This window comes from Ranitomeya imitator, chromosome 6, assembly GCF_032444005.1.
Source record: "Ranitomeya imitator isolate aRanImi1 chromosome 6, aRanImi1.pri, whole genome shotgun sequence".
Classification (NCBI taxonomy): domain Eukaryota; kingdom Metazoa; phylum Chordata; class Amphibia; order Anura; family Dendrobatidae; genus Ranitomeya; species Ranitomeya imitator.
This window is the reverse complement of record NC_091287.1, coordinates 400806807-400823580: the sequence shown is the minus strand read 5'-3', so window position 1 is coordinate 400823580 and position 16774 is coordinate 400806807. Positions and strand designations below refer to the sequence as shown.

The window sequence follows — 16774 nt, the reverse complement described above, 5'->3', positions numbered from 1 at the left end:
TTCTTTTCTCAAAAATGATTTTTTAGCCTGGAGTTTCCTATTTTGCCAATGGTAATAGGAGAAATTGGACCACAAATGTTGTTGTCCAGTTTGTCCTGAGTACGCAGATACCCCATATGTGGGGGTAAACCACTGTTTGGGCGCACGGCAGGGCTCAGAAGGGAAGGCACGCCATTTGGCTTTTTAAATGGAAAATTAGCTCCAATCATTTGCGGACACCATGTCGCGTTTGGAGAGCCCCTGTGTGCTTAAACATTGGAGATCCCCCACAAATGACCCCATTTTGGAAACTAGACCCCCAAAGGAACTAATCTAGATGTGTGGTGAGCACTTTGAACCCTCAAGTGCTTCACAGAAGTTTATAACGCAGAGCCATGAAAATAAAAAAATTTATTTTCTCAAAAATGATTTGTTAGCCCGCAATTTTTTATTTTCCCAAGGGTAACAGGAGAAATTTGACCCCAAAAGTTGTTGTCCAGTTTCTCCTGAGTACGCTGATACTCCATATGTGGGGGTAAACCACTGTTTAGGCACATGCTGGGGATCGGAAGTGAAGTAGTGACGTTTTGAAATGCAGACTTTGATGGAATGCTCTGCGGGCGTCACGTTGCATTTGCAGAGCCCCTGGTGTGCCCAAACAGTAGAAACCCCCCACAAGTGACCCCATTTTGGAAACTAGACCCCCAAAGGAACTTATCTAGATATGTGGTGAGCACTTTCAACCCCCCAAGTGCTTTACAGAAGTTTATAATGCAGAGCCGTGAAAATAATAAATACGTTTTCTTTCCTCAAAAATAATTTTTTAGCCCAGAATTTTTTATTTTCCCAAGGGTTACAGGAGAAATTGGACCCCAAAAGTTGTTGTCCAGTTTCTCCTGAGTACGCTGATACCCCATGTGTGGGGGTAAACCACTGTTTGGGCACACGTCGGGGCTCAGAAGGGAAGGGACTTTTGAAATGCAGACTTTGATGGAATGGTCTGCGGACGTCACTTTGCGTTTGCAGAGCCCCTGGTGTGCCTAAACAGTAGAAACCCCCCACAAGTGACCCCATTTTGGAAACTAGACCCCCCAAGGAACTTATCTAGATATGTGGTGAGCACTTTGAACCCCCAAGTGCTTCACAGACGTTTACAACGCAGAGCCATGAAAATAAAAAATCATTTTTCTTTCCTCAAAAATGATGTTTTAGCAAGCAATTTTTTATTTTCTCAAGGGTAACAGGAGAAACTGGACCCCAGTAATTGTTGTGCAGTTTGTCCTGATTATGCTGGTGCCCCATATGTGGGGGTAAACCACTGTTTGGGCACACGTCGGGGCTCGGAAGTGAGGGAGCACCATTTGACTTTTTGAATACAAGATTGGCTGGAATCAATGGTGGCGCCATGTTGCGTTTGGAGACCCCCTGATGTGCCTAAACAGTGGAAACCCCTCAATTCTGACGCCAACACACCCCTAACCCTTATCCCAACTGTAGCCGTAACCCTAATCACAACCCTAACCCCAACACACCCCTAACCACAACCCTAACCCCAACACACCCCTAACCACAACCCTAATTCCAACCCAACCCTAACCCTAACGCTATGTGCCAACGTTGCGGATTCGTGTGAGATATTTCCGCACCATTTTTGAAAAATCCGCGGGTAAAAGGCACTGCGTTTTACCTGCGGATTTACCGCAGATTGCCAGTGTTTTTTGTGCGGATTTCACCTGTGGATTCCTATTGAGGAAAAAAGAAAAAAAAAAAAAAGAAAGAAAAAAAAAAGAGCATGAACCGCACATCCCAAAATCATACGTTGATCTAAAGCCGCTAGGCAAAAATTAATATAACTGAATATGAGGTTTTCAGTTTAACATTCTGATCAGACTGTATGAAGCCCACTGCCCCTTCACGGCAAACCTCGTAGTGGGTCCTAACGCCCTAACGGAGCGGAGCCGTGCGGCGCCCACCGCCACAGCGGCCATGCACCAGCAGGGCGGACGGCCTGTTGCCCCACAGCACCCATGCTGCAAGACTGAGTCCCCAAGACTCCAGACCGCGCCGCCCCACCAGCACAAAGCCACAGCAACAATGGCCGCCACACAGCACCAACACCAAAATGAAAGGAGCACTTAAACTCACCTTCCTCCAGCTCTTCAGTGAGAGCCAAAATTGGCTAGACCCCTTACTTTGCAGACTCCTGCTAATTAAAATCACCTGAGCCAAATGGGAGGAGTGCTGGTCCAAGAAGAAGATTAGAACATGCTTTGCAAAAAAGAAAAAAAAAAAGAGCATGAACCGCACATCCCAAAATCATACGTTGATCTAAAGCCTTCATACAGTCTGATCAGAATGTTAAACTGAAAACCTCATATTCAGTTATATTAATTTTTGCCTAGCGGCTTTAGATCAACGTATGATTTTGGGATGTGCGGTTCATGCTCTTTTTTTTTTTTTTTTTCTTTTTTGTAAAGCATGTTCTAGTCTACTTCTTGGACCAGCACTCCTCCCATTTGGCTCAGGTGATTTTAATTAGCAGGAGACTGCAAAGTAAGCCCATTTTGGCTCTCACTGAAGAGCTGGAGGAAGGTGAGTTTAAGTGCTCCTTTCATTTTGGTGTTGGTGCTGTGTGGCGGCCATTGTTGCTGTGGCTTTGTGCTGGTGGGGCGGCGCGGTCTGGAGTCTTGGGGACTCAGTCTTGCAGCATGGGTGCTGTGGGGCAACAGGCCGTCCGCCCTGCTGGTGCATGGCCGCAGTGGCGGTGGGCGCCGCACGGCTCCGCTCCGTTAGGGCGATAGGACCCACTACGAGGTTTGCCGTGAAGGGGCAGTGGGCTTCATACAGTCTGATCAGAATGTTAAACTGAAAACCTCATATTCAGTTATATTAATTTTTGCCTAGCGGCTTTAGATCAACGTATGATTTTGGGATGTGCGGTTCATGCTCTTTTTTTTTTTTTTTTTCTTTTTTGTAAAGCAGATTCCTATTGAGGAACAGGTGTAAAACGCTGCGGAATCCGCACAAAGAATTGACATGTTGCGGAAAATACAACGCAGCGTTTCCGCGTGGTAGTTTCCGCACCATGGGCACAGCGGATTTGGTTTTCCATATGTTTACATGGTACTGTAAACCTGATGGAACACTGCTGCGGATCCGCAGCCAAATCCGCACCGTGTGCACATAGCCTAATTCTAAAGGTATGTGCACACGCTGCGGAAAACGCTGCGGATCCGCAGCAGTTTCCCATGAGTTTACAGTTCAATGTAAACCTATGGGAAACAAAAATCGCTGTACACATGCTGCAGAAAAACTGCACGGAAACACAGCGGTTTACATTCCGCAGCATGTCACTTCTTTCTGCGGATTCCGCAGCGGTTTTACAACTGCTCCAATAGAAAATCGCAGTTGTAAAACCGCAGTGAAATGCGCAGAAAAACCGCGGTAAATCCACAGCGGTTTAGCACTGCGGATTTATCAAATCCTCTGCGGAAATATCCGCAGAGGACCAGAATACGTGTGCACATCCCGAACCCCAACCCTACCCCTAACCCTAGTTCTTACCCCAACCTTAGTGGGGAAAAAAAAATTCTTTATTTTTTTTATTGTCCCTACCTATGGGGGTGACAAAGGGGGGGGGGGAGGTCATTTACTATTTTTTTTATTTTGATCACTGAGATAGGTTATATCTCAGTGATCAAAATTCACTCTGGAACGAATCTGCCGGCCGGCAGATTCGGCGGGCGCACTGCACATGCGCCCGCCATTTTGGAAGATGGCGGTGTCCAGGAAAGAAGACGGACGGACCCCGGGAGGCTCAGTAAGTATAAGGGGGGGTGAGATCAGGGTACGGGGGGCGTCGGAGTACGGGGGGGGGTGGATCGGAGCATGGGGGGGTGGATCGAAACACGGGGGGGTGGATTGGAGCATGGGGTGGGGGATCGCTGTGCGGGGGGGTGGATCGGAGCACGGGGGGATCGCTGTGCGGGGGGGGATCAGAGTGCGGGGGGGTTTGATTGGAGCACGGGGGGTGTGATTGGAGCACGGGGGGAGCGGACAGGAGGACGGGGGAGCGGAGCACAGGACGGAGGGGAGCGGAGCACAGATCGGAGGGCTAGGGGGGCGATTGGTGGGGTGGGTGCACATAAGTGTTTCCAGCCATGGCCGATGATATTGCAGCATCGGCCATGGCTGGATTGTAATATTTCACCAGTTTTTCTCCAGTCACCTTCCACGACAGCGGTACTGGAGGATGTCTCCCCGCCCTAATGGGGGACAGGAAACACAAAGAGGTTAAATACCCTCCCCTTCCTGCCATCTCCAGTGTTTTTCCTGTCCCCTATTGGGGCATGAAGAGGTCCTGTGGTAGTGCTGCCGTGGCCGGCGATCGGAGCACTCAGGTCTTACCTAGCCGGGCAGCCTGGGTCGGGATGTGTCTCCTCCCTGCGGCGCTGCTCCCGTCTCCCCACATGGTGCGGACTCGGGACCCTTTCTCCGCTCCTCCCGCGCTCCTTCGGGAGTAAAGCGGAGCGGTGTGGTGCGGCCGGGGTCCCCGCGCGGCTCCCCGGCATTTCCTCCTCTCCTCATGGCCGGAAACAGTGGACGCGCGAACCGGAAGTACCCGAACTTCCGGTTCTCGGCATGTGCGTTCCAGCGGTCCTGTCTGACTGACTGGACTACAGTGCTGACTGACCATGGAGGGTGACAGATCTATCTCTGCTTCTGCCGAGCCCTGCGTCCTCCCTCCTACTGTGAGTAGTGGGTTAAGGTCCCTTTATCCCTGTATTCCTTAGGGTGCCATATACTTAGTCCCCTTCTCTCTCTTTTTTAGGGAGACAAGACCTCTGCCCCTAGGAAGGACAGATCTTCCAAGACAAAATCGGAAGATCGTAAATGTGGTGTTTGTGCATCAAAACTACCTTCTTCTTACAAGAAGAGACTATGCCAGCCCTGCACCGATGAAATAATTCGCTCAGAACAGCCATCCTTGTTTGAGAGCATTAAATCCCTCATTAAACAGGAAGTGCAATCCTCGGTATCGGCCCTTTCCCAGTCTCTGTTACCTCCGCCACCTCCTCCTAAAAAAAGGAAGATGGCGGCGGTTACTTCTGACTCAGATTCTGGTGAAGTTCATTCCTCCGGCTCGGAGGATTTGTGGGAGAATGAGGGCTCCACTTCCACCCCCAGAGAGGAGAGTAAAAAATATTATTTTTCCTCAGAGGACATACAGGAGTTAATCAGTATGGTCAGGGGGACAATGGGTGTTGAGGAGGAGGAGAAGCCATCGGTGCAGGATGAGATGTTCGGTGGGTTGAAACCTAAAAAATTACAAGGGTTCCCTATACATGAGAATGTACAGAGTCTCATCCTTCATGAATGGGAATCACCTGAAAAAGGTCTTTCTGTTCCCTCTGAACTTAAAAATCGTTTTTCTCTCGATGGAGATGTCTCTCTGTGGGATACCCCTAAGGTAGACGTGCAGGTCTCTAGAGTGTCAAAAAAGACAACCCTCCCTTTCGAGGATTCTTCCCAACTCGGAGACCCTATGGACCGCAAAATGGAGAGTTTACTAAGAAGATCATGGGAGACTTCTACCAATCTCCTTAAAACAAACATTGCGTCCACCTGCGTGGCTAGATCCCTATTTCGTTGGCTCCGCACGCTGGAAGACCACCTTACCCAGGGAACATCTAGGGAAATAATCTTAGATTCTCTCCCGCTTCTCCAGAAAGCTACGGGCTTCCTGGCCGATGCTTCGGCAGAGTCCGTAAGAGTGGCTGCCAAATCAGAAGTTCTCTCTAACTCAGCCAGAAGAGCTCCATGGCTCAAGTCTTGGAGTGGGGATATAACGTCCAAAACAAAACTATGTGCCATTCCCTTTCAGGGCCACTATCTGTTCGGGCAGGCCCTGGATGATATTCTGGATAAAGCAACGGACAAAAAGAAAGCGCTTCCGGAACAGAGAAATCCGAAGAAACTTTTTTTCGTCCCTCAAAAGAGCAACCCTTCCAACGGGAATTCAAAGGGAAAGGCAAATCGGGACGCTGGAGCTATCCTAAAGGGGGGAAAGGTAGGAACATCCTGGTTGCCCAGTCCCAGCAGACCCCAGAAAAGCAGTGACTACGCCCAGGGCGTTGGGGGGCGTCTCTCGAACTTTATCAACCAGTGGAGGTCCATTTCGTCGAACCAGTGGGTACTCGACACTATTCAGAATGGACTAAAATTAGAGTTCGAGAGCCCTCCCCCTCATCACATGAGGATAACCTCATTACAGAGTCTCAGCCCTCAGGGCGCATTCCTTTCCGGCTTACAGAACTTACTCCAGGAAGGAGTAATTTCCCCAGTACCTCAGCAAGAAATTGGCAGAGGACACTATTCCCATCTGTTTCTGATCAAGAAGCCTTCGGGGAAGCACCGAATAATAATCAACTTGAAGCCCCTGAATCAGGTAATAACCTACAGGAGGTTCAAGATGGAGTCGGTCAAGACAGCGATCCCTCTGATAGGACAGGACTGGGCGATGGCTACAGTAGATCTGAGGGACGCTTATTACCACGTCCCAATCCATCCAGAATTCCGGAAGTTCCTAAGATTTGCAATATCTCAGGATCGGGAGATAGTACACTATCAGTTCAACTCCCTTCCCTTCGGAATCGCCTCAGCACCCAGAGTCTTTACAAAAATCATGACAGAAGCCATTATATTCATCCGTCTTCAGGGGATCTGCATAGTACCCTATCTAGACGATCTTCTCATTGTCGCTCCCTCAGTCTCCCGCCTCAGTGCCGACTTAACAAGGTCTCTAGAAATCCTAAAATCATTGGGTTAGATCCCAAATCTAGAAAAATCGGACCTTCATCCCTCCAGGAGGAAGAAGTTCCTAGGAGTCCTTCTGGACTCGGAGGCGAGGAGATCCTTTCTGCCCAGAGAACGTCAACTCGATCTGGTACAGAAGATAACGGCATTCAGAACCCTGAAGGCTCCTACTCTACGACATTCCATGTCTGTGCTGGGATCTCTAACATCTTGTATCCAGATGGTACCTTGGGCACAAGCCCACACGAGAATCCTCCAAACCCATGTCCTATCATCCTGGGACGGTAAGCAGAGTTCTCTCTCCAAGAGAGTTTGCCTTCCCAATCATGTCAAGGCATCCCTGGCATGGTGGCTACGGGTTCGAAACCTCCAAAAGGGGGTCAGTTGGGATCAGATCCCACTAAAGACACTAACATCGGATGCCAGTCAAAGGGGATGGGGAGCTATAGTCGAGGGAACCCATTTCCAGGGCACCTGGGGCCCAGACATCAGAGCAAGCTCTTCAAACTTCAGAGAACTGAAAGCAGTAGAAGAAGCATTAAGAGCTGCATCCTCCCTTGTTCAAGGACACCATGTCAGAATATATTCCGACAACATGACCACGGTAGCATACCTTCGTCATCAAGGAGGCACAAGATTCAGGAAACTAAAGACCTTAGCCTCAAACATTTTTTTCTGGGCAGAGAGACACGTTCTCTCTATCTCAGCAATTCACCTGAAGGGGTCAGCCAATACCCAGGCAGATTTCTTGAGCAGAAGGGATGTGCATCCAGGAGAATGGTGTCTGGACCAAGAGGTCTTTCTCTCCCTGATTTCCAGATGGGGGATCCCAGAGGTGGACCTTTTTGCCAACAGTCAGAATGCCAAGCTGCGAACTTATTTCTCCTTAAATATGACAGACAGAGCACTGGGCATGGATGCGTTCTCTCACCCATGGAGGTTCGACCTTGTTTATGCATTTCCTCCGATCCCATTAATATCGAAAACTCTACAGAAGATCCGATCGGAACGAGTTACGGCGATTTTGATAGCGCCAACATGGCCAGGGAGGAGTTGGTACAGCGCCCTGTTAGACATGGCTCAGGAAGGTCCAGTGTGTCTACCTCAGAAGGAAAATCTTCTTCGTCAGGGTCCATTGCTGCATCCAAACCTTCACAGATTGAATCTTTCAGCATGGCTTCTGAGGCCGAGATACTAAAGGCAAGAGGTCTCTCAGATGGAGTAATTCATACTCTCCAGAACAGTAGAAAACCCATAACAAATGCCATTTATGCCAAAATCTGGAAGAGGTTTTCATCGTGGTATCTTCCAGACATTCCTGATCCATTTCATCCAAATATTGCCAAAATTCTGGACTTCTTGCAAAAGGGTCTAGAGTTGGGTCTTAAGCCTAACACCTTAAAGGTACAAATTTCAGCACTTAGCTCCTATTTCGATCAGGATCTAGCCAAACATCGGTGGATCAGGCGCTTTGTTACTTCAGCAACTAGAATCCGTCCCAGAGTTCTCAACAATTCTCCTCCTTGGGACCTTAATCTGGTCCTTAAGAGTCTAACTCGAGATCCTTTTGAGCCTTTATCTCAGATTTCATTAAAGGTTCTTACCCTAAAAACGGTCTTTTTAGTGGCTATTACCTCGGCCAGACGGATAGGAGAACTGCATGCCCTATCCATACAAGAGCCTTACTTAAGGGTAACATCTGATAGTATAATCCTGCGTCTAGATCCTACCTTCCTACCTAAAGTAACATCAGACTTTCATAGAGGTCAGGACATAGTGTTGCCCTCGTTCTACCCAGATCCTTCTAATGTAAAGGAAGAGTCCTTCCACACTCTGGATGTCCGCAGAGTGGTGTTACATTATCTTTCACAAACAGAGAGTTGGAGGATTGACCAAAATCTCTTCATTCAACTCTCCGGGAAGAACAAAGGCAGAAAGGCTACGAAAAATACTATCGCCAACTGGATTAAACAAGCCATATCTCTGGCATACTCATCCCAGAATCTACCACCTCCTCCATCACTGAAGGCCCATTCTACACGGTCGGTGTCAACATCATGGGCAGAGAGGGGTGACGCTTCTACGGAGCTGATTTGCAGAGCTGCCACCTGGTCATCAGTACATACGTTCACCAGGCACTACAGGCTTGATTTCAACCGGGATTTAACTTTCGGCAGAACAGTTCTGCAGGCGGTTGTCCCCCCCTAGAAATTATTTGTTGGTACTACTCCAGTACCGCTGTCGTGGAAGGTGACTGGAGAAAATAGAATTATTCTTACCGTTAATTCGGTTTCTAGGAACCTTCCACGACAGCACTAATTTCCCTCCCTATCTGATGATTTTATTGGATGATTCCTGCACTTAAGTGGTAACTATACATACTACTGTGTCCAGAAAAAACACTGGAGATGGCAGGAAGGGGAGGGTATTTAACCTCTTTGTGTTTCCTGTCCCCCATTAGGGCGGGGAGACATCCTCCAGTACCGCTGTCGTGGAAGGTTCCTAGAAACCGAATTAACGGTAAGAATAATTCTATTTTTAGGTGAAATATTACAAATCGCTCTGATTGGCAGTTTCACTTTCAACAGCCAATCAGAGCGATCGTAGCCACGGGGGGGTGAAGCCACCCCCCCTGGGCTAAACTACCACTCCCCCTGTCCCTGCAGATCGGGTGAAATGGGAGTTAACCCTTTCACCCGATCTGCAGGGACGCGATCATTCTGTGACACAGCATATGCGTCACAGGTCGGATTGGCACCGACTTTCATGACGCATACGCTGTGTCACAGGTCGGGAAGGGGTTAAACGACTTCAGGTTTTCAAAGCTGCCAAGTGGTTAAAGAAAGTGAGCTCATCATATGTGAGGCGGCTTCTGTTTGGAAACCAGTCACTGCTTTAAAGGGAATTTGTCAGCAGGTTTTTGCTGCCTCATCTGAGTGCTGCATGATGTAGGAAAAGCTGAATCCAGCAATGTATCTCTGAGATTACTGGATTCAGCTGTTCTCACACAATCAGAGCTTTTAGATTTAGCAATCAAGCAGAGCTGAGAAAGCTGCCCCCGCCCACACCAGACTCGGTATATATAATGTCCATAGACAGTGAGCTGCCTGTCAATGGAGGGGGCGGAGTCACACCAGGAGGCACGATGCTGCTGGGTCACAGCAAATGTAAGCTCTTGCTGCTAATACAATCATTGCATGCAAACAAAACCTCAGAGCTTGATAAGAGATGATTCCACAGCAAAAAACACAAGTAAAGAAAGAAAAGAAAAACGCAGGCAAAGACGTCACAAAAAAAAATGCTAACATACCTTTAGTAAAGTGATTACTCTGGGGCAGATTTCAGAATGATTTGTTATAGCATTGGCAAACTGGGGTTGGTCAGCCAGTATAGTAACATCAGCGTAGTAATATCACATGCTGGCTATTTGAGTGGCCTGCCTGATTCGTTAGGCTATGTGCACACGTTCAGGATTTCTTGCAGAAATTTCCTGAGAAAATCCTGAAATTCTCTGCAAGAAATCTGCATGCGTTTTTTGCACGTTTTTGGTGCGTTTTTTTCTGACATTTCCCAATGCATTATATAGTGGGAAATCCACAAAATTAATGAACATGCTGCACTTACCACAATACGTTTTTTTCGCGGAAAAAAACGCATCGTGCACAAAAAATGCGTAATTCATTAAAAATGATGGGATGCATAATGTATGCTTATTTTTCGCGGTTTTATAGCGTTTTTATCGCAAAAAATCATCAACGTGTGATCATAGCCTAAGGCTGCCGTCACACTAGCAGTATTTGGTCAGTATTTTACATCAGTATCTGTAAGCCAAAACCAGGAGTGGAACAATTAGAGGAAAAGTATAATAGATACATATGCACCACTTCTGCATTTATCACCCACTCCTGGTTTTGGCTTAGGCTACGTTCACATTAGCGTTGCGTCGGGCGCAGCCGCGGCGACGCATGCGTCATGCGCCTCTATATTTAACATGGGGGTGCATGGACATGCGTTGTCTTGCGTTTTGTGACGCATGCGTCATTTTTGGCGCAAGCGTCAGGGCGCAGAGGACGCAGCAAGTTGCATTTTTTTTGCATCCAAAAGCAAGCCAAAAATGAACGCATGCATCACAAAACCATGCGTTTTTGCATGCGTTGTGCATTGCGTCGCCGACGCAACACACAACAACGCAAATGTGAACGTACCCTTACAAATACTGATGTAAAATGCTGACCAAATACTGCTAGTGTGATGGCAGCCTAAGAGTAAGGACCACTCAGACTGTACAGCGGGGTAGCCAACCAGAAAATTCGGACAACCTGTAAACATTTTTTTTTTTTTTTTTTACAGTGTTCTTGGCATTTGAAAAGTTCCACATGTAACCCCTTACACCACAAAATAGAAGATAAAAAATATCCCTTAAATAAATACAGACCAAGATATGACCCTTTTACAAATACATATAACTGTTAAGGCTCCCGGGTATTACTGCTGCAGGGAGAGCTGCACACAGCAGAAAGGGAGCCAAGCAAAAGGCCAGGTTACTAACCAGGTAAGAAACGACCTGAACCATGTAAGAGTGGGAGGCAGTTGGGGCCGGAGCCAGACACCATACACAGGAGAATAGTCAAGCAAGCTAAGATCAGAACCAGGGGATCACGAAGTACCAAAGGGGTGAGACGGGATTGACAGTAGAGACGCCAGAGGCCAGAAATCCAAAGAACAAATTAGCAGAGTAACGCACGTAGAGCATGGAACACAAATGCAAACCGAGCACACACTCCAGAGATCAGGCACATAAATACCCCTCCCAGATCCAAAAGGAGGCCAGCAAAATGAACCCTGAGAGAACAGGACATTAACCATGACCATAACAAGCTGGACCCCTAAATAAATACTGACTCCAAAATTCATACTCGTTTCTACTCAATCCTGTATTCTTCTTCAGTTTCGATGCTGCTACAGAAAAGGTGGAGCCGCATATTCATTACTGTAAATGAGCGGCCCAACGTGACCGCTCATACAGTAGAAGGTGTGGCCAGGACAGGAAGCAGCGCCAGCCAGCGAGGGGTGGAAGGGGGGTGGGCACATGGATCTTTATTTTAAACACGAGAAACGAAAAACAAAAAAAAAGAATATTCATATCTTCTCTACAGCAAACGCTGCTGCAAAGAAGATATGAATGGCAGCTTCAGCACCAGATGCAGGGGACAGCGCTAAACTTTAGCGCTGTCTCCTGCACGGTGCGTGTGGTACCCAGTGGGCACACGGGCGGCACACGTGTGCCACACTGATGTGCCACACTGATGTGTCACAGAAATACACGGGCACACGGACACGGATAATTCCGGTACCGATTTTTCCGGTACCGGAATTATCTGGACGTGTGGGACTGCCCTAAGGCTGTGTGCACACGTTCCAGATTTTTCACGTTTTTTGCACGTTTTTTTCTCAACCAAAACGCTTAAAAAAACACATACATATGCATCCCATCATTTTTAATGGTTTCCCCAATTTTTGTGCACATGTTGCGTATTTTTCCGCAATACAAAACCCATGTGGAAAAATACACAGCATGTTCATTAATTTTGCGGATTTTAAGCGGATTTCCCACTATATTATTGCATTGGGAACCTCCGGAGAAAAACGCGAAAAATCTGCACAAAATACACAATAAAACGTGGAAAACCTCAGGATTTACTCAGGAAATTTCTGCATACTTTCCGGACGTATGCACATACCCTAATAGAAAAGTGGAAAAAAAATACATTCTTTAAATTTTATTATTTTTACCTAAGGGGGTGATAAAGGGGGGGGGGGTTGATTTACTATTTTTTTTTACATTTTGATCACTGTGATAGTCTATCACAGTGATCAAAATGAACCAATAGGAAAAATCTATTGTTGCCAAGTACCGTCTGTCAGATCTCGGCAGGCGTACTGCGCTTGCGCCCGCCATTTTCTTCTGGCAAGATGACGTGGAGTGCCAGGGGAGTCGGAGCATCCGGGGATGGCAGAGGTACCGGGAGGCATGGGGGACCCCATTTCTCTCTCCTCTGGTATGCTAGATCGTATCAGAAGAGAGAGAAATGAATGGAAAATCTGACTTTTTTTGGCAATCCCATTATTCGCTGAATAAAGGCGATCACAAGCCTGAGGATGGTAAAAACCGACCTGAATCATCTCTGCTACCCCCGGTAGCCAAGACTCAGGAGATTTTCCGACGCTGGGGTCGCTATACCCTTATTTCTTAGCGCCGTTAAAAAGCATACAGGCGGTCATTAAGAGGTTAAACATGCTGCCGCTGGAAGACCAGACTTAGAAAGGGAGTAAGTAGTATTTTTTTATTTGTTTTGTTAAACAATATTAGCATCTTTTTGTTTCCAGAAATAGACCCACCCTTTTAATGTACTCTGTTAGGCCCCCTTCACATGTCCGTGTGTGCAGTACTTGTGACATCCGTTTTTACTGATGTCACTGCTCACAGTGTGTTCCGGTGGCCGCGCTGAGCGGTCACATCACTGATGTCACCGCTCCCCACAGTCTCCCGATGTCTGAGATTGTCGTGGGGCTCTCCTTGTTATGGATTTATGGCGGTCCCCTTTGGATTATTATTATTATTTTTTTTTAATGGTATTAAATGGGTAAAAGAGGGTCAGAGAGTGCTTTTTACAATTAAATGACTTTGCTGTGTGGATGTGTTTATTTCTTTTGACTATGGGGTTAGTAATGGGGGTGTCTGACAGACACAAATCTTTATCACCACTCTGCAGGATACTGCGTGCACCATAATGTGCAGGGGAACATCATACTGTGTGGAGGAGCTGCAGGAACATCATACTGTATGGGATCATCGTACTGCATATTTGGGGTTGTGGAGGAGTCTATTATGTGGGGGCTGTGAGGCCATCATACTATGTGGAGGAGCTGTGGAACATCATACTGTGTGGGACATCACACTATTTTGGGGTTGGAAGGCGTCATATCACGTGGGGGCTGTGAGGCCATCATACTGTGTGGGTGAGCTGTGGGGGGGTCTCATACTGTATACAGGGGCTGCAAAAGGGCCAGAACGACTGATCGGTGTACATGAAAGAATGAATGGGGCCATGTATCATGAGATTTTGAGTACAAACCCCCTTCCATCAGCAAGGTCATTGAAGATGAAACGTGGATGGGTCTTTCAGCATGATAATGATCCCAAGCACACCACCAGGGCAACGAAGGAGTGGCTTCGTTAGAAGCATATGAAGGTTCTGGAGTGGCCTAGCCAGTCTCCAGATCTCAACCCCATAGAAAACCTTCGGAGGGAGTTAAAAGTCAGTGTTGCCCAGTGACAGGCCCAAATCACTGCTCTAGAGGAGATCTGCATGGAGGATGGGACAACATACCACCAACAGTGTGTGCCAACCTTATGAAGACTTACAGAAAACGGTACTCGTGCTACTCGCCAGCTCATGGTACTTTGTCTAGGATTGATCTGGCACTGGGTAACCGTTTACTGGATACGATGGTAAGGGATGTGAGATATTTGCCTAGGGCTCTCTCAGATCATAGTCCAGTTGAAGTGGAATTTCGGCCAGTGGGGACACGGACCGGGAGCAGGAGGGAGTGGAAAATTCACCCTAATTGGCTACACAGTATAGACTTGGAGAAGATTAAGAAGGAGTTGGTGGAATTTTTTGAGATAAATGAGGGAAATGTAGACGTGCTTACTGTGTGGGAAGCCATGAAAGTGTACTTGAGGGCTGTTGTTCAGGGATATTAGTAGGTGTAAGCGGAAATCGAGAGAGGTTGGCGATTGATGGGCTGAGGGTGGCGGAGGATGAGATGGTAATAACGGGTACTCTGGAGGCTGGGAGGAAGTTAAAGGCAGCTCAAAGTCAGTTAGAGGCGGTTTTGCTGAGTAAGGCTGAAAGGAAGAGGGAATTCATGAATCTGGCCTATTACCAGGAGGGTGAATCGGTGGGTCACTTGCTATCGCTGGTGGCGTCTGCCCAGAGAAATACTTCCTTTGTTCATTCTCTGGTGTCTGGGAGCGGTATTGCTGTCTCTGAGACTTCAGAGATTTTGGAGATTTTTGCTGATTTTTATGCAGACTTATACTCCTCTCGGGTAGATGGGTCAATGGAGGACATAGTGGCGTTCCTTGAGGAGTTGGAGCTCTCAAGGCTGAGTGACATGGATAGGGAGGATTTGGAGGCTCCCATTACAGAGGAGGAATTGGGACGGGCATTGCAGTCGATGGCTAATGGGAAGGCGCCTGGCGTGGATGGATTTCCTGCCAAAATTTATAAAAACTTGGGGGAAGTGTTGATCCCTAAATTGAAGGCGGTCCTGGAGGAGGCTAGGAATGGTGGAAGGCTACCGGCATCTATGCGGGAGGCCACAATAGTGGTGATTCCTAAGGAGGGGAAAGACCCGACATAGCCGGACTCATATCGGCCAATTTCTTTGCTTACTATAGACGTTAAACTCCTGGTTAAGGTGTTGGCGATGAGGTTGACAAGTGTTATTTCCGGCCTGGTACACTCAGATCAATCTGGCTTTATGCCTGATAGACCAACTGCGATCAACTTACGAAGGCTGTATATGAACTTGCAACTCAGATCCGATAACTGTGGCCAGAGAGTTATTGCATCTTTAGACGCTCACAAGGCGTTCGATAGTGTGGAGTGGGGGTATCTCTGGCAGGTGTTGCGAAGAATGGGGTTTGGACCGCAGTTCATATCCTGGATTCAACTAATGTACTCGATGCCGATGGCCAGGGTTAGGGTGAACGGGGAGTTGTCACGGACCATACAATTGGCTAGAGGGACGAGACAGTGGTGTCCGCTCTCCCCCCTTTTGTTTGCTCTGGCTGTGGAACCACTGGCTGCTACGCTTCGACGGTCTGATGAGATGACAGGGTTTAAATATGGGATGATTGAAGAAAGGGTGGCGCTGTATGCGGATGACATTTTGTTATTTTTGGCTGATCCAGTTGCATCCTTGGAGGGAGCCATTGGGATTATTGAACGATTTGGATCAGTGTCGGGGCTTAGGATAAATTGGAGTAAGTCTATCTTGTTTAAGGTGGACGACATGGGTGGGGAACCACTGGAGGATGGGCGACTGGAGGTGACGAGTAAATTTAAGTACCTTGGAATATGGGTATCTATGCCGGTCACTGACTATATACATAAGAATCTGATTCCAATCTTGGGTGTCCTTAAGGCAAAAGCGGATGCTTGGCTTAAGCTGCATCTATCTGTGTTAGGTAGGGTGAATCTTATCAAAATGATTCTGATGCCGAAATACTGTATATTCTCCACAATGCGCCAGTTTGGATACCACGCGGGAAATTTAGACAGATCAACTCTCTGTTTAGGAATTTGATATGGGGGAGACAGCATCTGCGTATCAGACTGGAAACACTTCAGCGACCCAAGGATGATGGGGGCATGGCATTGCCTAACCCTGAATTGTATTTTCTTGCAGCCCAGAGTCAACATTTAAAGGGCTGGGTGCATGAAGGGTCATCTGGAGCGGTAAAGCGGTTGATGGAAGTGGTGACAAAAAGAAGGCCAGTGGTACAATGTTTGGAGGATGGATCCCTGGAGATTTTGGGGAAGTTACATCCGACTGTGCTGTTGATACGCAAGCTGTGGAGTAGATTGAGGCATATACGTGGGATCACGGACTTGACTAGATACTCGCCGCTATGGCATAACAACAATCTGAAGGAATTTGAGGCACTGGGGGTACTGATAGAGTGGCTGGGCAAAGGGATTCAGTATGTGTATCAAATAATTGAGCAAGGTGAACTGAAATCATTTTCCCATTTTCGGAATTTGGTCTTGGGACTGCAGGGGAGTATCAGTATTTGCGGATGAGGCATGCCTTTGGAGCTCAGAGTAGGGACGGAGGTATTAGGATTCAAAGGGATATAGTACTGGAGTATGTGTGTAATGACGGGATGACTGGAGGGGTCATATCC

The 16774-nt window shown here is 47.5% G+C and overlaps 1 protein-coding gene across 1 annotated transcript in view; it reads right to left on the bottom strand.

Annotated features, from left to right (window-relative positions):
- Positions 1 to 14428: 14428 nt before the first annotated feature.
- The window catches only part of LOC138643403 (oxysterol-binding protein-related protein 1-like), a 161525-nt gene continuing 159179 nt past the window's right edge, over positions 14429 to 16774 (bottom strand). Inside the window, exon 16 of the mRNA XM_069732318.1 lies at positions 14429 to 14707. Within this exon, the coding sequence (XP_069588419.1) occupies positions 14429 to 14707 (279 nt within the window). The remainder of the gene's footprint in view (positions 14708 to 16774) is intronic.